Source organism: Solanum verrucosum, unplaced genomic scaffold (assembly GCF_900185275.1).
Source record: "Solanum verrucosum unplaced genomic scaffold, falcon-dt-bn FXZP01000108.1, whole genome shotgun sequence".
Taxonomy (NCBI): Eukaryota; Viridiplantae; Streptophyta; class Magnoliopsida; order Solanales; family Solanaceae; genus Solanum; species Solanum verrucosum.
Genome location: NW_026020274.1, coordinates 3,326,060 through 3,337,042, shown reverse-complemented (window position 1 = coordinate 3,337,042; position 10,983 = coordinate 3,326,060). Strand labels below are relative to the sequence as shown.

At 35.4% G+C, this 10,983-nt stretch overlaps 1 protein-coding gene across 1 annotated transcript; it reads left to right on the top strand.

Annotated features, from left to right (window-relative positions):
* The first annotated feature begins 864 nt into the window (after positions 1 to 864).
* On the top strand, positions 865 to 8,586 carry LOC125833913 (uncharacterized protein At2g24330-like). Its single transcript, XM_049513072.1, has 6 exons — positions 865 to 975; positions 1,920 to 2,198; positions 3,671 to 3,815; positions 7,258 to 7,367; positions 7,604 to 8,021; positions 8,122 to 8,586. The coding sequence occupies exons 2-6, from the start codon at positions 1,923 to 1,925 to the stop codon at positions 8,388 to 8,390; spliced, it is 1,218 nt and encodes a 405-aa protein (XP_049369029.1). The 5' UTR covers positions 865 to 975; positions 1,920 to 1,922; the 3' UTR covers positions 8,391 to 8,586.
* Positions 8,587 to 10,983: the final 2,397 nt, after the last annotated feature.

Sequence of the window (10,983 nt, the reverse complement as noted above, 5' to 3'; positions counted from 1 at the left end):
TGGACAAATATACCCCAAAACTATCGTAAATGGTATGTAGATACCCTCCGTCATACTTTTGGGACATTGATGCCCCTGCTGTCCAAAACTAGAGCATATATGTCATTCACTCTAACGAAAGACTAAATAGGGACATGTGGCGCAATCTTATCCATTGATCTGATATTTAGTAAATGTCGGGTCGGTGGATAAGATTATGACACGTGTATGTCCGTTAGTATAAAGGGTATATATGCTCTAGTTTATAGACGACAGGGACACCAATGCCCCAAAAATATGGCGGAGGGTATCTGTAGTGGCAGAGCCACCTTACAATTAGGGGCTTCATCCAAACCCCTTCGGCGGAAAATTATATGATTTATACATGGTTAAATTTTTTTTTTAGGTATATATAGTAGATGTCAAACCTCCTTCGGCTACTTCGTGTGTTTATTTTTTCATATTTTGAACCCCTTGTTGAAAATCTTGGCTCTGCTACTAGGTATCTGCATACCATTTACGATAGTTCTGACATATATTTGTCATTTTTCCCTTTCTACTATCATGAAATGAAGGAAGTGTAGTATTATATGTTTTGGTCCGGAAATGGGTATGAAAATGTGCTAATTTCCATAATCATGAACCCTAGGTCCCTAACACACACCGCGTTGGAGACGTACAGGATCTCACGTCTTAAAATATAGGGAAAGGGGCCACCAGCTAAGCCATTATGGCCATCATTGATTTATTTCAATCCCAAACCACCCCCCTTAAATTCAATTCTTCCTTATTTCCATAAAAACAAATACAGGAAGTAGTACTATTTATTCTTACCTTCTTCTCGGGGACTCCCGATCTACTGTTTCTTTGCTTTCGGAAGCCTCCTCCTCTCATCATTTCACCTCTTTTTTTGAATTCCAATATTTCTACAAACCTCTATCTCATCGCCAATCGATCTGCTTTGGAGCATTCAGCAATCGATCGGCTCTAATCCAGGTATAAACTCCTACGTTGAATTTGGTTATTGATCGTTCGACTGATAATTTTTGTTGATTTTCGCTTGGAAATGATAAATTTGATCTTTTGAATTGAATTATTGATATTTATTTTGTTTTCCTGATTCATTTATTGTTCATCAAATTTGTTTGATGATTTTGGAATACGGAACTTCTAGTTGATCTTTGGAGTAGTTACATAGTATTGTTGGAACTAAAGTGATAGTCTCCTTATTGCTTCTGAAGTTGTTGAATTGGGTTTGGGATAGTGTTGTTTTGGAAATTTAGGCATTATATTGAGTCTTGAACTGTACGAAGAAGCGTAATTTTTAGGTATATTACTGTATTCAATGTTGTACTCCCTCTATTCCATATTAACTGAATTTCTGAGGCTTTTTTCATTATTCAAAAAAATTGAATTGTTCAAAGTTCAAGATGTATGTTTGAATTTTTTTTCATGCTTGCCCTTTCATTTATTGCAGTTTTATATTTTCTAGGAGATAAATTACCCTACTTACAAAGTTATATTTATGATTTCATGAAAGGCAATAGTGGAAATTATGCTTTAAATTATGTCCTTGAATGTTTTTCTGAATATGTGTGCATTGCCTCACAAATTCAGTTAATATGGCATAAAGGGAGTACCAAATAATAGAAGTCATTTTATGGCCGCAGAAAAAGTTTCAAATGAAGGAAGAGAGAACAAAGGTGTTATGGGATGATGCTTAAAAAGGCATTCTTTTATCTGTAAAGTCAAGTAGAAAGTGTATAGTAATGATAAATGCATAATTTGAATTTTACTGATGGTGTTTAATGTGAATAGTATGGATTTTAAATGGGCATTGTATTTGTATCATTAACTTCGATTACAGGGCTATTGCTTTTTCTCTCATTCGTTGCCTTTCTCCTTCAATCATTTGAATATATATGCGCTTTAACTTGTAGGAAATGGCTGCTGAGCCTACAAAAGAACATGTTGATGTTGCTGACACTGAACCTGTGGCATCATCTACTGATAATGAAGAAAAGACAAAAAAGAAGAAAAAGAAGGGAGTTTTTTCAATGATATGGAATAGTTTATTTAGGTCCAAAAAGGATGATTTTGAGAAGAGATTGCAGCATATTTCCAAGGAGGAGGCTGCTGTTATTGCCAGAATCAATAAGCGATCCCAAAATTGGAGAAGGATGACAAGGCATCTCATTGTACTTTCTGTACTTTTTGAGGTAATGTACTGGTTTCTAGTGTATGTTGTGATGTAGAAAATTAGAGCACAAATCTTTTATCCTTAAACAGATTTATCTTTTCTAAGCTTTTGAATTGGTTGTTTTTATCTGTATGTTCATGGTCATCTGGCTTTCGACATATTAAGTTTGTTCTGAATGCACTTCACCAAATAGTGAAGTGATTGAGTGGAGAGCCATGACAATTCTAAGTAGTTTGTGTGTGTTAAAAACTACAACATTTTTCTTCTAGTATTATTGCCAGAACATGGTCACACTATTTTTGTCTACTCCTTCTGCCTTATTACTTACCTTCTCAAATAGAAAAAATGTTTATTCCTACTAGCCTAGTATGTTATTAATCTCTTTATTTTTTTCTGCCTTCTGCCTTATGATGTTGCTGGATTCTTAATGGCAGTCGTGAAGAAATAGAATACATTCTAACTTCTAAATGCGCAAATCTAGTTGATGGTCTTTCCTGAATCTATTTAATTTTTTCCTAATTATATTGAGCATAGGTGAAAAACAATTTAGTTATCTGATGAGTTGTTTGATTATCATGTATAACACGATTATACAGTAACTACATCTGATAAAACATGAGAAAGACGCCAATCCAGTGCATTTGAGTGTTCTTCAACTTTTTTTAACTATTTGATGTGTAGCTGAAAGCTGTAAATGGTTACTGGATTTTACTATGCTTTTTTGAGCTAGAAATTTCTTTTATGTAGTTAAAGCACACTGTGAAGACAGGGCAGATCTAGTTGAAAGCACCCTTCTCCTCCAACCTTGAGGGAGATTTCAGTCAAAGGAGAAAAAAGTGGGGAAGTGTCATTTTTGACTTCGGGGGAAGGAGAGGTTTGGGGGGATGGTGAAAAACTATAGATCTAGGTTTTGTATAAATTGAAATGAGTATCAGCAAACATCTTTTTAGTTGAACGGGATTATTTCCTTTTGAATATCATTAGATGAATCTGACATGATACAAATACATCTTTTTACTTTGTTAGGCTACTTCCTCTTTGAATTTCAACAGTGAATTGACAACAATGTAACACTGACTATATCATTTATTCCATTTCAATTGTGAACAATGACAATTGCGTTAGGAACTAATAAACTCATATTTTAACCAATTTGAGATGTTAACCTCATATCAATATTGAGAAGACCAGATAATGTCATGGAAGATTCAAAAAATATTCATATGAAATTGTAATTTTTTAAATGGAACTGTTGCGAATACTATCTACAGATTTCATTTTTTCGGGCATCCTGGTGGTTTAAATTATATTAAGCCTGCACTTGTTGCAGATGTTACTTATGCAGGTTATTATGTAGCTAATTGATAATCAGTGTGTATCATTTATGTAATATGGAAATCTGACTGCTTGAGTTGCTTATTATATCATCACATGTACATTATATGCTTACTTATCTTATGGGTGTCGTATTGCGGCTATTTCAATTTTCAGGTTATTGCAGTGGGTTATGCTATCATGACAACACGATCCCTTGACCTGAACTGGAAAATGAGGGCATTGCGAGTTTTACCAATGTTTCTGTTGCCTGGCTTATCCTTCATTACATATTCAGCGATTGGAAGTTTTACAAGGATGTGTAAGTAATTAATGGTTTGTTAGCTAACCAAAGTTGTCATACTACTCATTTACCCCTTTTCCTTACTGTCTCTGCTTTTTGATGCTGAATGTGTTTAGGACTTTGATTTTTATGGCAAAATGGTAATTGCCTGAGAGATGACCAGGTTATTTGTGGGTGCTTTAACTTGGTTAAATAAATGTGGTATACATGATAGAGCCAGTGTCGTTCAAGTAACAAATTAAGCATGGATGATTAATTCCCTGTTGCTAACATGTCAATGCCTTGATTAAGTAACATAATTCGGGGGAGGGTGGGGTGTATGTAACATAAGTAGCGTGTGATAACAAAAAAGTAAGTCCAAGTCCGTATATCTTTTTCATTTACAACAACAATGTACCAGTGTGGTCCAACAAGTGGGGTTTGGGGAGGGTGGGGTGTATGTAAACCTTACCCCTACTTTTGTGGGGTTAGAGGTTGTTTCCAATAGACCTTCGGCTCAAGAAAAATCATTTTTCAGAATAGGTTTGAAATGATGCAAGACTAAATAAACTATGGTGGAATTATTGAAGAAAAAAAAGTACTACAACAACATACCCAGTATGATTCCACAGGTGGGGGTCTGGGGAAGAAAGAAAAATACTGACAACAAAAATAGTAAAAATAAATAATGCTAGCATAATAATGAAAATAATACTGGGTAAGAGAGCTGATTGCTTCTTTTCCAATTACTAAAATGGGACAAGGAGGTCAGCAGACATCAGTCTCTAGTGATGAACCAGGATATCTTTAAGAGTGGTAGTCACATCTTTCAACATCTGACAAGTTAGTCCATTATATCTGCAAAAGTTCAGATTGCTCATCATAAAGCAAGCCTATCACTTGATGAAAAGGGAGGAAGATCATGTATATAAACTGCAAACTAGCCAAGTCCTTTCAAGTTAAAGACTCCCGTACAGACTGGATGTGTTTCCTCCCATAAGAAAGAAAAGATTACTAAGAATTTCCTTTTATATTTTCCTTTTCTTACATTTTCTTTCTTGCATTCTCTCTTCTTTTTCTTCCTTTCCCATGCTACTATCTTCTCCACCAGCACCACCACCTTCCCTATTAATGCTAACCTTCCGTTAGCGCCACCAATTTCAAACCCTATTTATGATCAAAACTAAACCAATGAAGCAACCATTTTTAGTTTGGGAACGGAGGAGAGGAACTGGCTGGCGACCTCCATGGGATGGAGACAAGAAATTGCTGGTTAATTGTCAGGTTTCATTCAAGTATGTGGGGTTATTTTTCATTGGGAGTTCACACTAATTATTGTATTTGCTGGCTTGGAAGTTTTCTAGTAAAACAAGTTGGAAAAGTCTGTTGTTCATCTAATTTTGTTCAAGTTTTTCGTCCTTCTTATTGCTTGTGACTCTCTGTACAACTGAGCTTTGAGGTTAGTAAGTATCAAAGATTTTGTCAATTCTCAAAAAAAAAATAAAAAAAATTCTCGAATAAGTATCAAAGATTTTGTTGGTTCTACTCCCAAGTTTGTTTATTTCGCTTAACCAATTATTTAAATGATTGTTTCTGTTATCTACACATGCTACTGATGGGTATTCCAGTGGTGAAGTGGTGGTTAGGGTGGTAGAGAGTTGGAGGAAGAAAATGTAGGAAAGAAAGAAAGAACTGAAAAAAAGGGAGAAGAAGACTGATAGAAGGGCATAAGGTGAATAACGAGCCACAGAGAGAGGCTGCTAACAGCGGAAGAAAGAGGGAGGTTGCTGACAGCAGAAGTAAGGGAAAAAAAATAAAAAGAGAAAAAAATATAAACTAATAAAAACATAAACAAGAGGAAAAATGGAAATAGAAGGTTATGAAGTTGGCATGTGGAAAGCAAGGATTGGCATGAAAATCACTTGCTTTCTTAATACTGGGATTGGCCCAAAAATAGGGTAATATACCAGTTTGAAGTTGTTCCGGGGGCCATAGCTCCCCACAAAGTCAAGTGTCTTTTTGGACATCAGGGATTAGCTTAGAAAAGCTTTTTGTATTTTCCAAAAAAAAAAAAAAAGTGAGAGGGAAGGAGAACGAAGCAAACAATACACTAGAAGGAAAAGAAAGGAAAAGGGGATGAAAATTGAAAACAACAAGCAGACGCTAGAGTACATTTTTCAAAGCTGCTGTCGGGTTTGACTTATGGCTGATCTTTTTAAAGAAGTATAAAGTGGTCCAAGGCTAGTGCAAACCAAGAAAATACACCGATTGAATCAACTTTGTTTAGAGCAAGTGTATTTTCTTATTTGGGCCACAAATCAATTTATTTTTGCAACAAACATGGCTTATCTTTTAGTTTAACAAAGCAAAGAAAAATTCAATAAATTGGACTAACCTTGACCACTTAACACAAACTTAAAAGAAACAAGTTTATATTGAAAACACTTGAAGTAATTAAATTGATAGATACTAGCCACATCTAGCAAAAAATATTTAACTAATTCTAAGTATGTATGTGTATTTAACATTATGCAGCACACCTTCCTTTTATCCATATTCTTTTTCTCCACAACATATTGATATCTCCAAATCAGAAAATTTATGAGATGACGCATCCGACCTCTAGAACCATAGCCATATCGAATACTTTCACCTGTGCCCATGGCTCCATGCAATATAGGTCTCATGAATTCATTCGCTGTGATCCTTGTAGAATGCATGCTGTCATTTCCTTTTTTGCTTATGCTTGTGTGGTATTGGATTTTGCAGTTGTGTGCTAACCCTTCTTTCTAGCCTACAGAAAATTCTCTGATTGGACATTTATTTTTTTTGGGGGGGGGGGGGGTATGGACTACTATAGTTGAAGCAGACATTGTTGTGGGGGAAATTATGACGATGAAAAGGAACCATTAAGATACTGAATTGATTGGTAAATGGACTGTAGCAGAAAGCTAGTGGCAGTAGAAGCAGAGGAAACTCTGCTTTTTAAAGTTACTTCCAACCAAAAGAAAAGCTCATGTAAAATTCAAATGGAAACCTGATTATTTTGATGAAGCTATAATGACATATCGGAGCTCATAGTTTATCTTATGCTCTTTTGATCTCGAGTACTTTTTGATTTGCACATATTCAAATGGTTGAGAGTATATTTGATTTTGCTTTCTGATTAATGTCAGGCTCTCAAACAACATGAAATTGTCCATGACCTGCATTTTAAGATCACCTTGTATGATGTTATTGAAAAATACAACAACTTACCCAATCCAACAAGTGGGAAAAGGGCAGCCTGGTGCACAAAGCATCCAGCGTTAGCTGAGATGTTATTGAAAATATTGTACAAAAATTTTGATCTTACTTCATTCCATGGAAGTTTCCTTTTGGCTTTCACTGAATTTGACAGGTTGTCCTTGGTCATGAAGGCCTTAGAAGAATAGTGTTTCTTGTCTCACTTGTACCTTATCCTTTATGTGTGTTCGTGCAGGTGAACGCAAGGACCAGAAAACTCTAGAAAAACTACGAGCTGAAAGGCAAGCCAAGATTGAGGAACTCAAAGAGAAGACAAATTACTATATAACGCAACAGCTCATTCAGGTGATAGCCCATATGCAAGGTTTTGGGCTTATACAAGTTTCACATGTTATTAACCATGAATACTGTGATCAAAGAGTTTTTCTTGTGTTAAGAAATAAAAAACCATGAAATTGCACTCTGAGAGACTTATTTAGTATTACATTTCTCACTCTTTTGTCCTTGCCTCTATCATTGTGATTTTCCAAAAAACCTTTTTTTGACAAATTCCAAGCATCATTGTTGAATCTTTTGTGCAGAGATATGACCCCGACCCAGCAGCTAAGGCAGCTGCAGCCACTGTGCTTGCATCCAAGCTTGGTACAGATACTGGCTTGAAAGTGTATGTGGGAGATGACACTAAGAATAATGTCCCTACTGGGAAGAGCAACGATGTTGAAGTTGTGCAATCTACTGGGCTGAGAAATAGGAAGCAGGCAAGGTCTAGTAGTCCAGAGAGTGCTGTAATAGATCATCCTGGTGCGGAAATGCGTCAACAGGCACAGCTTGAAGGTTCTGATATGATGCAGCATCAGCAAACGGTTGTTGAGCATTACAATCCGACAGGTTCCAGCACACAAGATGGAGGATGGATTGCACGAATTGCAGCGTTGCTTGTGGGAGAGGATCCAACCCAGTCTTATGCACTCATCTGTGGCAATTGCCATATGCACAATGGTAAGAACTAAAGAATTCAATGATAATAAAACCCAATTAGTGGAGCAGATTCACTTAAAGAATGGTGAATAAGTAATGGCATTACTATCATCATTTGCAGGGTTGGCCAGGAAAGAGGACTTCCCCTACATAACCTACTATTGCCCTCATTGCCATGCCCTGAATAGGTCTAAGCAACTCGATGATCGTGTCTCTGGTACCAGTACCCCTAACCTTGGTTCCACAACTTCTTTGGCTGATGTTGATTCGGTCAAACAAGTCGGTGGATCTACTCCGGATAAGATACCCACATCAGCAAGTGGCAGTCCTGTAGCAGCTCCAGTGGAAACAGAAGGTGATAACATAGTGTCCAGTGCTTCTAACAGCTAGTAGATGGCGAGTTTTGAATAGAGTCGTGCAGGCGAGTGCTTTTTCTCCCTATATATGTGTAGCGGGGTTTTCTTTTTTTCTTTTTTCTGGGTAATGTGTAACTCTCTGTTGTATACATAGTAGAAAACACATTCAATGATTCATACGGTAGCTTCCCTGGAAACTTTTCTACAGGCGCAATATACCTCAATTTCCTCCAATTTGTTTTCTTTTGTTTGAGAAATATTAGGCCATCAGCAGAGCTTTGTGAGATTTTCTGACTGCAGTGTTTGCAGTTCCTCTCACCTTCTTGAATCATTTGTCATGTACATTCTCCTACATGTTTGAGTTTGTATATTATCCAAGTGAGCTTTCCTACTTCCTTTGTCACTTGCTTGGTTATTTGTTTTTGCCTCTTTTTTCTTATTGTTGTGAATAATCATTGCCCTTCCATCTGCCCGAAGACATCACACGAGCGAAACAAAATTGTCAAGAGCTACATTTCAGGTACGTGTATATGGCGCCATGATTGTTAAGGTGGTTTGACATTTGTGCAATGACACCAACGTATCCAGCGTAGTCCCACAAAATCGTCAAAAATTAAAGAGTCGGTCTTTTTGGAAACGCATCATGAAGTGTGCTGGTTGAAGTGAGATTGTCTCACCGGATTGTTTCGAACATAATGAATGAGTGTGTATTTGAATAAATTCAATTCATCAAGACTCTCATCAGATCTCGTTGGCATGCCTCACCAAATGAAAAGAAGTCGTAGGAGCAACCCCTTCGGGGTGGCCTAGTGGTTTGGGCGTTGGAGGTCTCAAGTTCGAAACCCCTTGCCAGTGAAAGCAAGGGGTTTGCCTTCTGGGTCAAGCTCGTCGCATCGGACTTGCCTAGTGCAGGTTACCTATTGCATAGGAGCGGGGGGTTTTACCCTGTGCTCACCCAAAGGATAGCGGCTGCAGATTTCCCTTGTCATAAAAAAAAAGTCGTAGGAGCAAGTTAAGAGTTAGCATTCTCTGACTTCATTCTTAGGCTATATATTAAAATGACTTAATATTTTCAGCTTTATTTAAAATTTGAGTTCTTTTTTTTTCATGAATATACATGTTCATGGAATTACATCAACTATTTAGAATAGTCCTTTTGCAACTCTATGAATTCAAGTTTTCTTAAGAAGTGATTGAGTTAATTTGCATTATACTAGAGTTTTATTAGATCAAAAGGAGTTAACCTTTCTTAAACAGTGATTTTTATGTGAAAAACAAGTCCTTTTCTATTTTGTTTCAAGTGAAAAATTGGAAACTGTTAAGAAATTTAAAGAAAAAGTGAATAAAATGCTCAGTTGGATTAAAGAAAGAAAAAAAAAGATACTCTCTCCGTCCCTATTTAGTTGTTCATATTTCCTCTTTTAGTTGTCCATTTTGACAAATCAAGAAAGGATAACAATTTTTTTCCTATTATACCCTTATTTAATAAGGTTGTCATAAATAAAGTAAATAAACTTATGAACTTTCTAGCATTAATTAGTTATCTTGAGTGAATTTATTTTGGAATTGTAAATTGTACTATAAGGGTAAAATTGTAACTTCACGATGCTAATTATTGTTGTCTTAATCTATGTGTCATTTCTAAAGTGAACAACTAAATAGGGACGGAGGGAGTACTATTATAGTGCAAAATGGAATATTGTTTCCAATATCATAAAAGTTCTCTATCAAGTTAATTATTTTTTTATTTTCCATCAATTGTCTGGTATCCATATTAAAGCTTGATTAGCCCACATTGGAGGGTAAAGTGCTTCCTAACAAAGACGACTCCGTACCCATGAGAATTCAAATCCGAGACCTTTATTAAGGATGAAAGAGTATTTACCACTCTATTACAACTTTTGTTGGTTTCTATCAAGTTAATTCACCAAATGAGTTTGTTAAATGAAAGAGTATTTACCACTCTATCATAACTCTTGTCGATTATTCTTATAAAATATCAGTCTCATATTATTTGAAATGATACCATATTTAATTGCTTCTTGACTAACCTTTCACGATTTCAAATACACCATCAAATTCATTGTTCATATGTATAGACTAGATCCATTAAATCAACGTTTCTAACAAAAACTTTTTCATAAAATAAAATAAATAATGAAAGGAGTATATTATAACAATAACAAAGATTGAAAATTATAATGAATCATGTAGGATTTTTTTCTCATAACTGAATGATTTTTTTTCTCACAATTGCATAATTAATATGGGTCACCAATATTCAACCGCCTATCCGCTTATTTGTCACTCATATATATAAAATAATTTTTTTTATATATATAAAACTCCACATAATTAACACACATAACTTATATAAATATATGCATTGTTTTATACATGATAAATTATGTAGAAGAATTATACATGTATTAACAATACTAAATTAAGCTAATTTTTTTATGTAGGTATTATAATTTCCATTTCATTCCCCATATAATCAATGTGACCACATATAAATATAACCTCTCCATAACTTGTCAATAAAATCAAACTATATCTTATTTCCTCTATCAATTTATATAGTAACATTTTATTATTTGAGAAGTAATCATCCTTATTTTGAGCAA